Source organism: Microchirus variegatus (genome assembly GCF_963457635.1).
Source record: "Microchirus variegatus genome assembly, chromosome: 23".
NCBI classification, from domain to species: domain Eukaryota; kingdom Metazoa; phylum Chordata; class Actinopteri; order Pleuronectiformes; family Soleidae; genus Microchirus; species Microchirus variegatus.
This window is the reverse complement of record NC_139824.1, coordinates 8393679-8414018: the sequence shown is the minus strand read 5'-3', so window position 1 is coordinate 8414018 and position 20340 is coordinate 8393679. Positions and strand designations below refer to the sequence as shown.

Here is a 20340-nt window from a genome sequence, read left to right as displayed (position 1 = left end):
CCAGATTTATTTTCTTTGGCATAAAAGGTTTGACTTAGAGACATACGCAACACTAACGCATCGTTTAGTTAACATTGGCAAAATATCAGGTTGCATTGTGGTCCTGTAGCTAGCATTGTTGCCACACAGCAAGAAGGTCACCAGTTTGGATCCCAGCTTAACCCTCAAGGCCCCCATGTGGAGGACAAAGCAGTAGAAAATGGATGGAGGGACAGAAAACAGGCTCAAAATACAAGTGCTAACATACGAATGTTGGGTCATCTAAGCGTTAGCATAACAACATTTCCTAATAAGAACGACAAACAACTTTACTACCTGAGGTTAATGGGAATGTCTTTAATGTTTTGGGTATTTAGTCAGAGACTAAAAAACATACCTTTGAAATTCAGCCAAAGCCAAATATTCCTGAGGCGAGCACAAATGTTCCTACTGCAATTACATATAATCTGATACATGTCAGGACACTTCACTCAAAGCAGCAATCCTCTGGGGGACAATAAGTAAAAGAACACATTTTCATCGCAAAACATCCAATACTCACTGAGAAAGTCACTCAAAACACAAGAATCTCAGCCGTACTGCAAAGCGAGAAAATAAGAAAAGTCATACCTCGGGACACACATATTATCCTTGCGGACAATAACATTTTGTCCTAGATTGCATGGAAATCCATCCCAAGGTAAATAAAGACCACTACCATGGCTAAATGTATTTCAGAATCAGCTTCAAAAAAGTGTGTATAAACTGTGGATCATTACAATCTTCCAAAAACACGAGCTGTGTGACCTCCATTGAAGATTCTATCCTTCCTCCTGAAACTCTATAGTGATTCTTTCTGACCCTGACAGGCTAAATTACCTCATTGTATGTGCACAGTGCAGGCTGGTGACATCAGTCCTACTTTCATGTTAGTATGATGAGACTTCAGCCTATCCCTGCATTACAATGGGCTTCTCCCAGTGATAAGAACGTGTTTAGTGTGGGTATATCCTATCTCTGCTCCTTCTACTTCCTCTGTAACTCGTTTGCATCACATCTAACTCGCTGATAAAAAAGCCATGCTTGCATGTGGAGCAGAGGATTGATGATATGGTATGTCTGTGAAGTCGAGAGATGTTTATCAGAGAGATGGGTAATGTGTGATCAGCCAATTGGATGAAAAGAAGAGTGTCTGATACAAAATTGAGTTCTTTAAAGAAGCTTTGAGCCAGCAGAGACGTGAGACAACTCACAACTTAGAGTTTTGTTTTGTTGTTTTAAAGGGAAAACAGAACAAATGCCCCTTGGGCTCATCCGTGTCAAATATTTGCTTGGGTGTGGATATGTGTGTTTCTCTGCTCTGTTTAAAACCAATTTAACAAAAACTTTCTATTCCATTGGAAACTTTATCACTTGAGGCCCTCAAACTTTTCAGGTGAAAATAGAGGGATAATCGTGTATACACTCCAGCACAATAGATTTACCACTCCAAGTCATCTATCCTGTGACAGAAGACAAATAGCAGGCTCCATAAATACAACTTGAAACCTACATTCCAGTTCATTTCACAAGCGGATTTACTAGATTTAGCTGCAATCTCTATGATTTTCACAACACTTTGGGGGCCGTTCTCTCGTCTACAAGTGACCAAAATATCCCAACTACAAGTTTCAGCCATGTAGACACACAATCCTTACTTGAAGCGTCAACAGACAACTTTCTGGTTCCTGTTGGTCACTGTAAAGACACAGCATTAGCAAGGAGCTGATAAGAATGAAGGACCTTTTCTTAAAGGTGACATATTATGCAAACTCAACTTTTTAATCATTTAAATCCTTATATTTGGGACTCTGGAGGTGCTATGAGTTGGCAAAGTGTGAAAAAATATGACTCACTCATGTTTTTGTGGTCCTCCTCAGTCTAAGTACAAGAGATAAAACAAGCGATGTTGACTTCCGCACTCATTGGGACGTCACAATGCGCTAAATTCCTGGAATTGTTGTGTTGCGGAGCTCCGCTTTGTCACGCGAGAGTGCTGACGAGGGCAACGGTATCCGAAAACCGGACATCAGCGAAGTGTGTGAAAAGTTCTATTCTTGGCTCCAAAGTACAGCACAGAGTCCTACACACACTTCCAGCCTCAGAGGATTTACCAGGGATACTTCCTCTCAGAAATGTGAAGGCCACCATGGTTCCCCGACATTAAAGGAGAGGTGAACAGAGGAGTCACCATAATATGTCACTAAATATTGCACACTGGACCTTTAAGTAGTGTGGGAAATTTACTCACTTTTAGCTGAGAGTTAGATGGCAGTGAAGATTAATGCCATTCTCAAGGAATGCTAAAAATGCTGAGCTATTCCTTTAATCCAAATTAGTGTTTGAATTTAAGGCAGTGCTTTGTGCTGAGCCTTTGAGGAATGCTGCTAGAGACGACCATTGCCACGTAGCTGCCATGTTGCCTGTTAACTCTCAGAGTCAGCGGCAAGAGGCAATGGATGCGGGCAGGGCTAATCCGAAACATGGGACACAGCTGAGCTCACTTGTTCATGGAGGAAGCCAAGAAACAGGTTAATGCTCAGACACCCGCTGCTACTATAACAACAACAACTGTACGACCTATTTACCACTTAATTCTGCTGTGAAGGTACAAAGAAACGTCACGGTTTTTTTTCAGCCACGTAAGAGTGGGATCACCAGAGACTGATCCAAAACACAGACTGGTGACCTGAACCTTTACATGTAATCACATTAGAATGACCATTACTCACAGCCTACTGAGACTCATTGAGATTCAGTATGTGATCACCAGACAGACTCTCCCATAAACCTTTATTTGGAGCAAAGAAACCAGAAAACATTCACATTTAAGAAGCTGAAAAACCTGAAAGCCTGTTTTAATTACTTAAAAAAAAAAAAAAAACTCAACCCCATTAATCAATTGTCAAAATAGTTGATTGATTTAATTATTGCTTAATTGCATAATCGTTTCAGCCCTAGTCATTATACAGAAAACTGATTGATCGCATTTCTCAGATGATTTTCATAAAGCAACATAGTTTTGCATATTCAAACACCATGTCAGCATTTATGATCGAAGCAGGTGTGTACATTACTTTGTAAATGTGTGGTGTGAAAAGAGTGAGGCAGAGCCCCCACAGCAGCAGTCGTAAATAAGTGGAGAATCAAAAGCATCTTTGTTTAAAACAATCGACAACCAAACCACCAAAAACAAGCCCCTTAAACTCACACATTTACAACCCTTTAGTGTGAACTAAAATACTGTCACACTGCAAAGGAGCTCTGACTTTACGTCTCATCTCCTCTGGCTGTGCAGGGAAGAGCCACTGGTTCTTTGCTAATGGGCTTTAAACAAGATCCACATGAAGGGAAGTTTTTTCAAACACAGCAGCCACATCTGGTCGCTGATGACTTGCTGAAGGTTTGTGGAGATGGTTGTTTTCATAACAAAAGGGAAAAAACAGTTTGACAAAGAAGGAAATGGAAGGAGATTAGCTGTTATTAAGTGCCTGGAGTATTTGAATGAGTCACATAACACACGGCGGTGTGGAAAGGTCAATGTGACCATGAACATACAGACGGACAGATAAAATTCATATCTTAAAGTGCTCATCCCTCATTAAAGGCTGGAAATTATTTTGCAATTCAAATCACAAAAAGCAATTTGATATTTTATCCAAACTGTTCAGCCCTAGTGTTGATTAAACACATGTCACAACATCTGTTTAAAAGTCCATAAGTGGATCTTGTGTTCATCAAAGTTGGTCATGACATTGTTGTTTTAAAAAAAGAGAAACAGGGGATGCTGAATAAGGTCATTGTAGGATTATCTTTCAGGAGGAGAAGGCATTCATACACAATACTCCTTACACATTAAAAACCCAGTCAAATCAACCAACTTATCAAAGTAGTAGAGTCAAAGTAACTATTTCATTAATTCATTATTTTAGGTTGCTAAAAAAGCAAAAACGATGAGCTCTACATTCTTAAATGCGAGTAATCAATGTGTTTCTTAGTCTCTACATAGGTTATGAACTATATAAGCATGACATCTTTTAATGACAGGGGCAGTTGTGTTCCACAAAGCTCCTTATTCTCTGAGATTTGACATAAACAAACTGGCTGCTTCAATGACACTAATCAAAGCATATCCAAAATAACTGTACATTCAAAGTTTTTGAAAAAAAACTGCTGGCATCTGTTAACAAGCTTTGGAAATATCCCCTAACTTACAAAACATATTCAGACACACAAACATAAATTGTCTCCAAAGCAGCAGAGTGATAAATCACACTAAGGCCTGACTTTATTCTTCTGGCATTTTCCTCCGAGAAGAGAAACAACAACACAGTTTTAGCCATTTTGTGTTTGATATACTTTCTCTCTCGACGCCAGGTGGCTGTGGCAAAACCTTGATTTAGCTGGTGCACGAGATCACCTGTGAAGGAATGACACAGCCATGAAATATTCATGGTGTTTGCTGGTAACTCTGCACCACTCCACATTATGTCTCCCTCACAATGGATATCTGAGTTCAGCGCTCATTAGGACAGACTAGCTTTTTACGTCACGACGAGGCTGTAAAATAACTTAGCCGTGAGCGAACAACGCGTGTCGGGGTGAGAGATAAACAATAACAATAACTGTCACCAAATGATTTTCTTGTTTCGATCATGCAACGCACACGAAAATACACAAAGCACAGTGAAACAACCCCCCCTTTTTTAACATATGATTACTGCATATTCATTAGGAGCAGGAGAGCTCAAGTTCAACAATGTTTTGTGCAAACACACAACGAGACGTTACATAATAATCTAAATGTTTTGTGCCAGATGTTTCATGGACGACAATAACCCAACCTTATTCTGGATGCAACATGATAGATAAAAGTGAGTTGCTAACATGTGTGAGCTGCTGCCTATTCTTTGATTGGTTGTTATAATTAATTACGTTGTGTGTGTAATGTGGCTAAGATAAGAAATCCATAAGTGAATGCCATTTGCTTGATTAGTGCACATTCTGACTACGATCTCATTTGGGTTCAATTAGAAAACGCTGTTTACAGTTTTCATCTGGTTACTGTGAAATACTGCTGTCCGTGTAACCATCGAGGACATTTGAACAGTGTAAGCAAACAGGCTATTGCCTAGGGCCCTGAGCTGAACAGGCCCCCAAAAATAGATTATTACATCAGTCCACAACAGCTATTCTGTGAGACCCCGCCCCCTTACTGTATATAATATACAGGCTGCACATTAAGCCTTTAATATATTGCTATTAATAATACTATCTGGGCAAAAAAACATCCATCCAACCATCCATATTCTAACACTAACAGATTTCTGTGTCAACTGGTGCTGACTGGTGCAGACTCTGACCAACTCTGAATTGTGGGTAAAATTGGGCAAAATATCTCACAGTGTGTCCCCAGCTTTAGAGGCCTTTCACACTTCTGTGTTTCAAAAATGTATTTACACATTGTAAAAACCCGGAACCTTTGTTATAATGATAGATGAAAATCATATAACACTGTTCTCTATGGGGTGCCAAAAAATAGTGTTTTTTCCACTACGGTGAGCTTGACGATGATTGGACAAATGCGTCAAAAACTTCCGCGGAAGCTCGGCTTCCCTGGGAGTCAATGGAGTAGCGGGCGGGCGCAGACGCTGGGTTTCTGCGCGATGACTGGAGGAACATACACAACAGCGGAGCCTGTTTGTTTTGGTTGCAGAATTTATGTAACAATATATGTATAAATAACAGGGCCTGAAATTAGCTTTTACCTGTTTCAAAGACCAGCAACTGCCACTATAAAAATACTGAACATAAATGCATAAAAAGAGTAGTTACTGATTTATAACACTGCCCTTGTACTCATGAAACCGGTTGCATTTCAAAATAAGAGCATATTATTTAACAGTGACTGATTTTATTTTGTTGAGCTGTGGCTGCCAAGTGGTGAACTACGACACAATGATTAGAGCTGGGGTGGGTCTACTTTGTTACTATGGTGAGGACTCACAAAAGCACAGACACGAGTGGAAACACGACAACAGGAGTCACTGCGTGGAAGTTTTACATTTAACTCGACAATGATGTAAAGTCAGTGGTCATTTTTACCCAGAATGCCACAGTAAAGCCAGCACACACAGCCGAGAACACGGACAGGGTTTGAGGAGACACCCAACTCCTACTCCACCCACTCACCCCCACGAGCACTTGTCAATCACGGTTTCCACAACTGCCAGTGAAATAACAAAACACACGAACACACACGTGGTTCATCAACAACAACAACAACACACAAAGCTCACTTTTAAGTGTAATTACTGTAACACACAAGTAGACACGAGCACAAAGACAAACGCCATGTTAGGAGCTTTTCCTTCTCACTTACCGTCGGACTGTGACTCGGCTCCTGCGGCTGAACACGGAGAGAGAGCAGCCGTTAAAACCCCGTCTGTCAGCAGAAACAGCAGCTCTGTCTCACACTCACGCTCAATAAGTCCACTCAGGGATAAAACACCCGTGTGTGGGTTCGGTCACGGCTTCTTCGTGTTTCTCTTTGGTAACACTACACGGAGGTGTTGTACCTGTAACCAAGCCCCTTCACCTGAACCTGGCCTACAGCGCACGCACACACACGTACACACTAATGTGAAACACACTAATCCCAACGTGAAGGCTCCTCCCACTGAGAGCTTCAGGGGCCACGCCCACTCAGCCAGTTTGTTTACCTTCATCAGAAAATTACTTTCTGACAAACTGTGATAGATAGATAGATAGATAGATAGATAGATAGATAGATAGATAGATAGATAGATAGATAGATAGATAGATAGATAGATAGATAGATAGATAGATAGATAGATAGATAGATAGATAGATAGATAGATAGAATACAATAAAATACAACAATATTATATTGAAGTGTCAAGCGTACAGATAAACAAACCAAAACAGTAACTAAATTTAAACAACCTATTTCAAATTCAAGACATAAGCACTTGCATTAATGTAACTGTGTAGTTTTTGTATAACTGTACTTTTTAAAGTACACCTGTATTTCATTTTAGTGAAGTATGTTTTGTTTGAAGTATTGTACTTTGCTACATTACCAATCCAACTTTATTTGTAAATCACTTTAAAACAACCACAGTGGACCAAAGTGCTGTATAGAATAATAAAATACAGAAAAGACAAAAAAAAGCTATACATCAAAAATACATTTACAGACATAACACGAATAAATTAAGTACATTTATAAGCAATAAAAATGTTCAAAAAGTATACAGAAGTAATAACACAGTATAACACAGCCACAGGGTGTAAGGTAAAGTGTGTAAAAATGAGTGACATCTTGTGGTGAAAGTGCAGATTGCAACAAACAAAGGATTCCACTGCTCACCCCACCCTTTCCCACTCAGGGAACTCTGATGGCCTTCACTTTAATAAGTGCAGTAGGCATGACTCAGCACTCTACTGGGATTGTGCTTATTGTAGTTTCCGGTATAAATGTAAACTGCAAAAAGAAAATGAAACCTAACCACAATTCACACTAACCTAAACTCAACTACAGCTGCAAACGCATAGCTCAAAAACCAACTTCTGCCTATTAAAATGATGGTCATATGTTATTCAAAGGTGGACTGGCCTGTAGTGACATCTAGTGGCAAGAAGGTCGAATTGCAATGTTCCTGGTGTCAGCCTCCAAAAAAGTAAAACAATAAAAAAAATGCATTTATTATGACAATTATTTGATTTAATTAATTGCAATGTGCAAAATTTACAAAGAAAATTAACTATGATAATGTTTTTCATTAAAGCATAGCAACACTAAGACATTATTAAATAAAATAAACAGATATTTTTTTAGATTATTCTTTTTTTAAATGCCACATACACCAATACAAATGTGGTATTGTTGCCCATGTAGCATCTTCATTGCACTGATTAAATGATATGAAATTAAATTGATTATATTTAATTTTATTCGATTAAATTTACTTTAAATCTTGATTTACCCTCCATACCGATTGGTGGCGGTAATGCGCAGTCTGTACATGGCGGAAGAAGCGTAACACTTGTAACCCGGAAGTAAAACTTCACAACAACAAAAAATTGCCGGGAAATTACTTTGATGAAATCGGCCACGGAGACAGCGACTAAACATTCGGTTTAAACAGCTTTTTTAAGAGTGTTTTAATCTTTACACTTACTGTCAGCGTCTCCGTTGGTGTCGCTCTGCTGACATGGACGAATATGACGAACTGTTCGAGAGACAGGACGACTTTGATGACCAGTTCGCTGACGAACTGGAGGTTATGGCTGAGATGGAGAGTGAGTTCACTTGTTGGAGAACTAACATAAATTAGAAAAACAATTATTTTCATAATCGATCAATCTGTCGATTATTTTTTCTCTATGTATCGAGTACTTTTGTGGTATATGTACTCGACAGATGTGCATTTTGACTCAAATACAGCTAAAAATGTGACAACATAGTGGCAAGCCTTTTATTTGTACATTATTACATGGTGATAATCTAACACAAAAAACACCTCATGTGAGAAACTGAAACCTCAAATGTTTGACATACTTCTAATGCTTCTAATCTGTTTTTATATGTGTTATACTGTGGTTAATAAATATATATGTGATTTGTTTCTGTGTGCATGAATTGCTCAGTGGACTCTTCCAAGCCTCAGGGACGCCAGAGTCGTGGGCCAGGAGACGATATTTCAGACATTGAGCACTTGCTGGACAATCAACCCATCAGTGAGTTCACCCTACGTGTTTTTGTGTGTTTTTATAGTCATGATTTTGTACCTTTAAATATGATCTTGTCCTTTCAGCTCCAAAGGCAAAGCGGCAGAAGCAGGAGGCAGGTGTGGTCAAGAGACTTTTCAGCACATCTCAGAGCAAAGCCCCGTCGCAGAGTGCTGACATCACACCTCCGTCTTCTCCAGAGCAGTTTGAACCTTCTCACACATTCAGGTAGGAGAGAGAGTGAATGTTTGGAACAGTAAAAAAGAAAACCGGGTGAAAGGGTATTCATGGAGGTAAAAATTAGAATTAGACATTATGGCATTTGTATGTTGATGGACCTTTATCGTCATTACAGTCGACTAAAACATTGTTCTTTTGCAGATCTGCTCCTGCTGCGTTGGACATCAGCGGCTTCGACACGATCCCAGAAACGCCGCTGCGACCTCACACGACGGCGCCTGCATCACTGCGTGTTTTGAAGCGCCCGCCGTTAGAGGGAGAGTACATCAGTGTGACAGACTCGACAGGGACTCGCGTCTACCTCCGGCAGAAAGAAGACACGGAGACAAAGGTCAAACACCTCATTGTAAAAAAAAACAGATTTACTCTTGCATACAGAGCTTAGTCAAATCTATATTTTTGTATTTTGTTTTTCTAGATAGTAGAATCCAGGATGGTACCGAACTCGCATGGTTCACTGGGGCTGCTGGCATTGCCAATATGTGTAATGAGAGAGCAAGAAGCAGAGAGGGTGAGTGAGTTTGGCCGGTGATGTACTCTGCATATGTGCACCACCTATTGATCCTCATCCTCATATATATATATCTTTGTTTTTTGTGCAGCGTCACCAGCAGGTCGTGGAGGAATCGCAGCGTCTCTCAGAGCTACTGGCCAGGTAAGACCACCCAAGTCTCTTTCTCACACATACAATGCTGCTGCGATGTGGTCATTTTTATGCAGCATTTTAATGGTCTTTATAATTACTTACAGCAGTGCGAACGACGTATGTGTTGAGCCTGAAAGGAGAGATGATGAGGACGATGATGACGATGGAGACGATGAGGGCCGAACCTCTCGCCTCTGGGTCGACAGATTTTCTCCTCGACACTACACAGAGCTTCTCAGTGATGACGTAAGTTCCGTTTCTGTATAACAGTATACACATGCCTGAATTGAAAAAAAAAAAAAAAACTTGTCAAGTCTGACACCACTTGTGTATGTGACCGCCTCTCTGCAGTTTACCAACCGCTGTCTGCTCAAGTGGTTGAAACTCTGGGACACCGTTGTGTTTGGAAAAGAGAGGAAGTCCCGCCCTGCCCGCTCTGACAGACAGGCTGCCAATCAAAACACTTTTAAACCCAACCAGGGCAACCCGAATCCAAATCGCTTCAAGACCAAGATCGAGATGACGGAAGAGATACTGGAGGCAGAACTGGACCAGTACAAAAGACCCAAATTCAAGGTTGAGCATTTTCTGTCCTGGTTTGATAATCCATATTTGGTGTCGCACACTTTTCAATTTACGATCATATTTGTGTCTGTTTATTAGATCTGTGTATTAAAGTCAATGTCTTTTTTTGTGGGTGTGTGTCTTTCTCTAGGTGGCCATGTTGTCTGGTCCTCCAGGTTTAGGGAAGACCACGCTGGCTCATATTATCGCCAAGCACGCTGGATACAACGTGGTGGAAATCAATGCCAGGTTAAACAAACCCTCCTCCTTAAAAGACTTTAGTGCATTTAAAAACAATGGGGTTCAGTGACATTCTCTTGTTTTGACCTCTGTCGTGGTACTGCTGATGGTTTTTGCAGCGATGACCGCAGCGCGGAGGTCTTCCAGAGACGCATCGACACAGCAACCCAGATGAAGTCGGTGTTGGGATCCAACAAGAGACCAAACTGCCTCATTATCGACGAGATTGACGGAGCGCCCGTGGTACGTTCAGGGCAACGGTAAAATCAACCATTTTATTGTGCCAACGTATGACTAATATCTGTCTGATTCATCTGTGTCGCTCGACAGGCTGCCATCAACATTCTGTTAGCAACTCTGAACAGGAAAGACGGACATGGAGGTGAGGCCGCGAAGGAGACTGCAAAAAAGAAAAAGAAGAAGGAGACCATCCTGCTCCGACCAATCATCTGCATCTGTAACGACCTGTAAGAGGGAGACTGTGGTCTTCAACAGAAGTGATAAAGTATTTACATACAATACCGTTCAAAAGTTTTGGGGTCACCTATACAATTTTCTTTTGTCTTTTCCATTAAAAGTCACACTTTTATTCATCAAAAGAGTTGCAAAATGGATAGAAAATATAGTCAAGACATTGACAAGATTAGAAATAACGATTTTCATTCAAAATAATAATGATAATAAACTGTTTTTAGCTGTGCTAACATAATTGCACAAGGGTTTTGGTTGCTGGAAATGGGCCTCTATACACATATGTACATATTCTATTAAAAACCAGATGTTTGCAGCTAGAATAGTCGTTAACTACATTAACAATTTATAGAGTGTATTTCGGATTCATTTAATGTTATATTAATTGAAAAAAGGGCTTTTCCTTCAAAAATAAGGACATTTCTAAGTGACCCCAAACTTTTGAACGGTAGTGTTCATATTTCCATTTTTCTCATGGTCTTTCTTTCCTTACAGTTATGTTCCAGCTCTGCGACCTCTCAGGCAACAGGCCTTCCTCTTGACGTTTCCCCAGACTCAGCCTTCCCGCCTCACACAGAGACTGGCTGAGGTCAACACACACACATATACACACGTATATATATATATATATATACACACACACAGATGAAAACAGACAAATGTGACACAGACATTTTATCCCTCCCCCTCCAGATTTCACTCCAACAGGGGATGAAGGCAGACACGGGCACTCTGATGTCGCTCTGCGAGAAGACGGACAATGACATCAGGTCGTGCATCAACACACTGCAGGTGTGTGAAAGATTGGTGTAGATATTAAAAGAGCCCCTGTGTGTCATGCTCGTGTATTAAGATGCGTTTACTTTGCTCAGTTCCTACACGGTCGTGGTCACAAGCAGCTGAACGCAAAGACAATCCAGTGCATCGCTGTGGGACAGAAGGACCAGAACAAAGGCATGTTCCATCTGTGGCAGGAGATCTTCCAGTTACCACGTACAAAAAGGTACCAATTCTTCCTCCTGTCCTGTGAACGTTACACGATCTGTTACCTTCTTCACTAACCACATGTTGCCTCAACTTCGTCCTCATAGGAAACGTATCGGTGAGGGCTTTGAGGAGGCGCCAGGCTCAGGAGGTGGAGCTCAGAGGTTTCAGCACATTCTACACTTGTCTTCATCCAGTGGAGAGTATGAAAAGGTTTCTCAGGTAATAAACACACAGCTTTGACAGCATGACAAACACTGGCCTGTGCCTTTAGACTGACATCATACGAAATGCTTGTGTGTCGTCTTCCGCAGGGTCTGTATGATAATTACCTGTCCATGCGTGTGAGGGACCCCAACATGCACTGCGTGTGCGAGGCTTTGGAGTGGCTGTCCTTCTCAGACAGGCTCAACCAAATGATTTTGCACAACCAGAATTTCACCCTGATGAGATACCTGCCCTTCCTGTCCGTCACCTTCCACTTCCTGTTCGCCCACACGCACGTGCCCCGCATCAGTTATCCGCACAGCCACCACGAGGTACGGCTCCAGTCGACTCGATTTTAGATACGTTTTGTCGATCGTGACCCCCGAGATGATCGTTGTCGTCTTCTCTCCAGGCCACTTCTCGTCTCCTCAGCAGCAGGAACGCCTTGTCGTCCATGTTGGCCGATATCCCGGCACGCATCAGGACAAGGATCAGCCAGCTCAGCCTGACTCTTGATATTCTGACTCTGCTCCTCAACATCATCTCTCCCAAACTACGGCCTGTATGTAAAAGCATATACTGAGTGTTTACTGTATGCAATATCAGTGTTATCACGTTTTTATATAGACTCCAGTTACACATTATGCATTTAGCCACATCCTGGTTTATTAAGGCAGTCTTTTGTATCCGTAGCTGTAATGGGCGACTTGTGGCTTCAGCTTTCCCCACAAACCTCACGTGATAAACTGTAGAACCAAACATTTCATACACTTTTTAAAGATAAAATCCAACTTTATTAACAACAGCTGAAACAAAGTGCTGTACATCAGAGATAAATAGAAAACCTGAGACATAATAGACCTAAGAACAAACGATAAAATACTGTAGAAAGTATAAACAAATACACAAATGAACAAGTCATACAATAAAACTATATTAAAAAAAGATTTAACCTGGGTCGAAAGCCAAAATGTAAAAATGGCTTTTAAGATGCATTTTAAATTTTGCATATGACTATTTTTTTTACTGCCTATTATTTTGAAAGGTTAAATCAGCCATCCTTCATAGATATACTGCAGATTAATCTGAAATCTGTAAAAGGCTCGAAGAAGTTCTACAAATATAATTGTATATAATATAATATATTTAATTTAATTTAATTTAATTTAATTTAATAATGCTGAAAAAAATCTCCCGTAACCCATCTGTGGGAATTAAATGTCAAACCAATATTTAAATCAAGCATAATTTCTATGCTGAAACTCATATCACAGCAAACTTATCAAGATCATTGTCTAAAGGTTTGTATGTTTAGTATTATTTATAATTTACAGTATATTCTTCTCTGGCTTGCTGGTCTGTGTCTTGTAAGCCCATTTAGGAAGAAATGAGAAGGGTAGGTAGAAACGGTTAAATTATACATAAATGCAGCCCAGTTCATTGGAGATGTTTGGAGTAAAGATGACATTACTTATAATATCGTTAGTTAAAAAGTGACCTTGGCTGATGGCACTTTTTTTGTGTTTTTCTTCCAGGTGAATCCACAGCTGTTCAGCACCAGAGAGAAGGAGCAGATGCGTGAGCTGATCAACACCATGCTGGCCTACAACCTCTCCTACAGGCAGGACCGCACACCTGAAGGACAGTACACATACATGCTGGAACCGTGAGTACACACACACACACACATGGACACGTGTAGGGCAGATGTGTGTATGTGGGCTATTGAAGGTCATGTCTCTTGTCCACACAGTGGCTCTCTGCTTGAAGGCTTAGAGGTTAATCTCCTTTTACACCTGATGTTTGTGTGTGGACGCAGGCAAAGCCTCACCAGTAGGGCTCAGGCAGATGGGAAAAACAGATAATAGGATGGATACATGAGGCTGCTGTTGGACTGAAACTGGGATGGATTATGTGTTGAAAAAAAAGCAAAATTACTGAGAAAACTTTGCTTTAGATTTAATTTTGGAAACCTTTGGATTTTTAGAAAAAAACAGCCATGCCTGCACAGGTTGAAGGGCGGACAAACAGGCGCAACGGCTCCTTCCTCCAGGCTCGCTGTGACAAAGTGCTGGTCACTAACGACTGGTGTCTGCCTCTGGCGTTAGCGTTGCTGCTGCTTTTCCTGCTTTACGCCTTCCTGTATCTGCCGTCTTTGGCTCACCACAACGCCACGCTCTGATCGGTAAAAACATGGAAGACTGTTGAGGATATAAACATTGTGGATCTGCCCAGTCCCATCAGGATTATTTGACTTGACTGTCCTTTTTTTTGACACCGTTGTCGATCGGTCAGACTGTAGTGGAGTTATTGATGGTAGTCAGGTTTCAGCAGTGAAATGAATGAAGGCTGATCACAAATCAGTCTATTTGTTCGATTTAGAAACGTGTCTCTGCTTTGTTGTGTGATATCATCAGTGTTCTCACAATGTGTGCATACTCGGCATCCTGTCTTAATACCTAAGAACTAATGCACTAAAAGGAAATTTAATGATTGATTCATTTGATATATTTGATGTATTTTATTATTATCAAAAGTCATTCATTGTGCCTTACAGAAATACAGGAGCATGCATTGAAATGAAAGTACCTACAAAAGTAAAAGCCCTGATAACAAAGTATACCTATAACTTACAAATAAAACAAAAGGCTTAAAAAACAAATACACATCATAAGGAACATGAATAATGGATCAAACTATTGGCAGATAAATACGTCATAATCATTTTTTTATTTTTTATTTTTTTTAACTGACTAATATTCACTTCTTAGTGGTCAACCGCAGTTAAAATGTCGATATGATCAACAATAGAAAATTCCGTTATTGTTCTGGGTCACGTTTACACTCGTAAAAGTGTTAAGGTAAATTCAATTTCTCTGTCTCAGGGCGACAACTGCCCATCATCCTATACCTGCCGAACACAGAATACCATGTCCTTTGTGTATAGTGTATTGTATATTGTGTATTGTGTCTAGCCTGAACTGACACCTTCCTACAACATCTGCAGGGGGTCGGCTCCCCGATGTACCTACAGTAGACATAGAGGTGTGAAAACACAGCCTGGAATGGCAGACTCCTTGCCTATTGGAGGGAGTTTTTCAGGTATAAATGTGGAGGGCTGACTTTGCTCTCTTTTACCAGCTAGGATCACTCCTGTGATGTTTGACCTTTTCCTTGCAACGAAAAAAAAAACTTGTCGGCCGGCAGAAGTTCTCAATGTCATTCTTCACCAGCAGCAGAGAATTTCCACAACACAACTGTGTTTTGAATGAAAATTGCCAAATATCCTCCTAGTTTTACTAAGATGCAGCTGAATAATAAATGATGCAGTCTGATTTGAAAAGACAGATTTTTTTTGTTTGTTTGTTTTAAATGGTCACGTAATTGTCTGAACACACTCACGTATAGGTGCTTTAGCTTAGTGATGATCAGGGCGGCGACCTTTTCAGGACCTTTTCAGATATAAACACCGACCTTGTCAGGACCAGTGGTCCTTCGGAAGCTCAAAACCTGGTCCTATTGCACCTCATTTCAGATTTTAATTGTGGGTAGATGTTAACTGGTTATGCTTAAGGGTTAGGGATAATCCTTTGTTTCAGCTGTCCAAATTACTGTCCTTAGAAGAATATCTGTGCAAACCTGTGTGTGTGTGTGTGTTGGAGGGAGATCAGCGATAAGAGGATTAAGGTTTTAGAATTTTATTATAGAAAATAACCCATGGCAATAAAAGTGGAATATTTCCATCCTAACAGGATTCACTACTGCCGGCTAAGTGTGTGTGTGTGTGGTCCTGTGTGTGTGTGTGTTTGCAGACGTGTTGAGGAGGTGGTGAGGTTTCCGAACCTGCCCCCGCATCGCCAGCTGACGTACCAGGCCAAACAAACCATCAGCAGAGAGATGGAGCAGGAGAGGATGAGGAGAGCCGAGCAACTGATGCTGCAGCGAAACCCTGCAGCGGTGAGACCTCACACACACACACACACACACACACATCACAGTTAGCCCAAGACGGTAAAACCGTCTGGGGTTTGCTTTACACCCTGCAGCACATCCTGTACACAATCACATCACTGTGTGTGTGTTTTAATCATCTAATGTTTTTTGGTTTTTTTGTATATATGTAATCTGTCTGCTGCAGAAAGACAAAGACAAAAAGCGTGCCGTTCCCAAAACAACCAGTAACCATCAGCAGAGGCTGGAGAACATTGTCAAACAGACCACTGTGGAGACCAGGGTGAGTCAGGACACACACACACAAACACACACACACGGTGTGAAATGGGAAATAAAAAAAGGGTTTTTGGTGTAGTCATGTACAGTATATGACTGTAAATGTACTATGGGTATTGTAAAAACTGCACCACCGTCAAACGCGGGGTTAATTTTTTTTTTTTCAGCCATTTAAATAGAACAATAATGTGACTCCGCCTGTGGGTGGAGCTAGAGAGGAGCTGACGGCAGCAGTTAGCACTGGCCTGTTTGAATGAGCTGCAGTGTTTTGTGGTACAAAACGTAGAGAAGCTTTTAAGGCTTTATTGATTACAACAAAGGTCTGGACCGGAGTATCACTGCATAAAACCCAAAGAGTAAACAAGACATTCACATCCATTGAGCAAGTTTGATATTAGGTGTATTTAGCATACATTGTGATGTGTGTGTGCTTCAGGAAGTCATCAGGAATGCTGGGTAGTGTGACGTGTTCGTTTTACTCGGTCACAAGGCATTTATCCAGACCGTTAAAACTGTCTGAAAGAAGAACTTATCAGAGGTCATGAAACTCAGCTAGCTTAATTACATCTTGGCGAATGACTATACACTACCGTTCTAAAGTTTGGGGTCACCTATACTAGTTTTTTGTGTGTTTTCCATTAAAAGTCACACTTTTATTCATCAAAAGAGTTGCAAAAGGAATAGAAAATATAGTCATGACATTGGCAACATTAGAAATAACCAGTAAATGAACCAGCAAAACTGTTTTCAGCTGTGCTAACATAATCGCACAAGGGTTTTCTAATCATCCAATAGCCTTCTAACGCGATTAGCAAACACAATGTACCATTAGAACACTGGAAATGGGCCTCTATACACCTATGTACATATTCCATTAAAAACCAGACGTTTGCAGCTAGAATAGTCGTTTACCACATTAACAATGTATAGAGTGTATTTCTGATTCATTTAATGTTATATTCATTGAAAAAAAGTGATTTTTCCTTCAAAAATAAGGACATTTCTAACTTTTGAACAGTAGTGTATGGTTTCCAACACAGCTTAAATAGTTCTGTGATAGAGGGATGAGGAAGAAGAGCCTCTAGAGGGCGGAAATAAGGCTAATGAAGAGTCTCTGGGTTAAAGTCCCTGATGATATAACTAAGAATGAGGCTAATGAGAGGTGGAGTGTGATTGCTCAATGATATTGACCTGATTACTGAGGACGGTGCTTCAGAAACTTCACCTCAACACTGTGTTTGTGTGTCCGTGTCCCGCAGCCCGAGGTGGATTTCTTCGGTCGAGTGATCGCCCCCAAACCCCAGAGAGCGCAGAAGTCGTCAGACACAGGTACCGTAGAGACCACGCTGTTGCCGTGTCGCACGCGCCACCCTTTAGGGAAAAGTGCCTCGAGGCGCCCCGAGTTTCAAACGCAACAGCGGTGATAAGTGATGTGTGTTGTGTAACTGAGTATTTGAGTGCCTCCTGTGAGAGACTGCAGGCTGGAGATCAGCAGCACTGCCACAATAATGCTGCTGCTGGTGGTGGTGTCATATTTCTGTTATCAACAACAAGGATGTGGCCGAAGAGCTGCAGTCTCCGCCTCCTTATATTCACAAAGTAAATAGTGTGTTTTATGTCACACCTCCTAAATTGAAGTCTTATAGTTTAAAGAGGAGTTAGTTTGGACAACAAACAAACATCAGTTCCACCAAAAATAGAAAGTCAGCATAAACAGTCTTAGTAATCAAGCGACAGACACTAAAGTGTTTTATTTTGTTTACATACAGCGTCTCTTATGTTCTCCTAAAACTATCTCATTTTTGACAGCGATTGCGATATGAGTCGTGACATCAGAGGAGTATGGTAATTTTTAGGTCGTTATTCTCCTTTTCATTCAAAAAAAAACATTTAAAAATGCAGTTCTGTGAGGAACAAACCATCCGTTTGTAGAATACGACGTGTTTAGGTCGAAACAGTAATCCATCTAAAGTGATATTCTGACACATTTATTGGTAAAACAGGCCTAGATTCAGCAAATCAAAAGTGGTTCAATTAATATCACTCACTTTCCTGGAAACGGTGCATTCAGGAAATTGATAGATGAGGTAATGGGTGTGTGTGTGGGGGGAAATGCTGTGGCTGTATTTGGGTCAAAACGGAAACAGCAGTTGAATTGTGTCATTGTCTATATTACTTTATCTTGGTATCTAGTGAAGGTTTACTTTGCTTATAACTGAATAACAGTTAATAACAACGATAAGAATTCAATTTGACCGCAATCAATCAGTAAATTCCACTTTGTAACTTTAATTCTTGCTAATTTTGTTAGTAGATCGAAAAAACTAGCAACTAGAAAATGTTACATTGTCATTTCTGACATTTTATGGACATTTGATCGAAAATAAAGTGCAAAAACACTTGATTAGAATGACTGGGGGGAGAGACGCTTCTATGCTGATGTAGATGAAGATTCTTAACTTCCAAAATAATGTCTCTTGATATTCAAAGCAGATGCGTTGAGACATTTGTGAAAGTTTATCAGACTATTTGAGGCGTGTTTGATGCCAACGACAACTAAAAGATGTCAAAGATGTCCCGGGGTCTGTTTTTCCCCCTGGTTTTCCTATTTCTCTGTCCAAAAAGCTAACATTTATTTTCTCAATTGAGTCATTTGTTTTTAGTCCGTAAAAATGTCTATTTCCAAACCTGGAAATGATGTTGTCCTCAAATGTTTTTGTCCATAAACCAAAATGATTTGGTTTTAAGGATTTCTTCGTTAAAGGTGCCATATGTAAAAATGTGGCCAAAAACGTTTACTACACTCAAATTCAAAAAATTAAAAAAAAAATGAATTTTAGGTCTTTTAGGTTTCGTTTTCTTCGGCCATTGTAGCTCAGACGTAACTGGCAACCCGTGGTTGCTCGGCAGCTGAGACTCTACCGACTGCAATGATTGGTACGCGGCAGTAGGTGGCGCCACATGCCAAAACATAAACATAATTTGCAAAATATATTTTTTAATGCAAATATTTTGGCTGTACTGTTGTTGTTGGTGACTTCAGTATGTTATATGAACATTATTCCTGAGTCTCTGTGACATATTAGGATTTATTACACTATGCACCTTTAACCCTTTAAGGTACAAACCAAGAGAAAAGCAAAGGAAAAATAATTTCTTTGCATTTTTTATTATTTTATTTTATTTACTTATGATTACAATAACGACAATCAATATGTGTATATATATATATATAAATATATATACACATAAATATATATATATATATATATATATATATAAAATTATTAGACCCTACTGTATTTCAGATACAGGCCTCTACCAAACGGTTGAGATGTCTGTTCATAATAAACCTGGTTTGCATAATTCATAAAGTACAACATTCAGAACAAGTCACATTAATTTAGTGTTAGTGAGTTCAGCTCGATGCATTTTTCAATCAGAAAGTGACTTTAAGTGTGGTCGACCAAATGGTTGAGTAGTACCTTAAAGGCTTAATGTACATTATGTACATTTAAGAAGCTAAAATAAAACAGAAAGCGTGTTTTAATTGTTAAAAAATACACAATTCATCGATTACCAAAGAGTTTGATGAACGATAATCGTTGCAGCCCTTCAGCTTGTCACTTTCCCATAGTGTCATGTGATTATCTTTTCAGCAGGAGCCACATGATCACTTGAGAAGAGTCTGTGTGTTTTTTTTATCCATTATGTTTTGTATTTACTCTCTTTCCTCTTACTCCAGGTGAGAAATGTGCCGTTCTCTCGATGGGAACCGCAGTGGGCAACAGTGACGTGTGGTTCCGCTTCAACGAGGGCATGTCCAACGCCGTCAGGCGAAACGTCTACATCAGAGAACTACTGTAACACGCCCACATCTCCCTTATGTTCACACTACTGTTGTTCTTTTACATAAAAGGGTGTGAATCGACACATACTTCATGTTAAATTCAAAACAGTCTTTATTTTTCTTTTTTTTTTGATTG

At 40.2% G+C, this 20340-nt stretch overlaps 2 protein-coding genes across 2 annotated transcripts in view; one reads left to right on the top strand and one right to left on the bottom strand.

The window, feature by feature from the left end:
* Positions 1–6608, bottom strand: part of fhip1aa (FHF complex subunit HOOK interacting protein 1Aa) — a 29556-nt gene extending 22948 nt beyond the window's left edge. The window contains exon 1 of the mRNA XM_083909140.1: positions 6401–6608. The gene's annotated coding sequence lies outside the window, so the exon portion shown is untranslated. The remainder of the gene's footprint in view (positions 1–6400) is intronic.
* A 1647-nt stretch (positions 6609–8255) lies between these two features.
* On the top strand, positions 8256–20237 carry chtf18 (CTF18, chromosome transmission fidelity factor 18 homolog; the record flags this gene model as incomplete). Its single annotated transcript, XM_083909256.1, has 22 exons — positions 8256–8343; positions 8692–8781; positions 8859–9000; positions 9154–9343; positions 9431–9523; positions 9615–9667; positions 9763–9904; positions 10010–10234; positions 10374–10471; positions 10582–10705; positions 10793–10929; positions 11429–11522; positions 11627–11725; positions 11806–11936; positions 12025–12139; positions 12232–12456; positions 12537–12686; positions 13660–13790; positions 15937–16081; positions 16263–16358; positions 17614–17683; positions 20100–20237. 22 exons carry the CDS (start codon positions 8256–8258, stop codon positions 20219–20221), a joined length of 2760 nt encoding a protein of 919 aa, XP_083765382.1. The 3' UTR covers positions 20222–20237.
* Between the last annotated feature and the right edge of the window lie 103 nt (positions 20238–20340).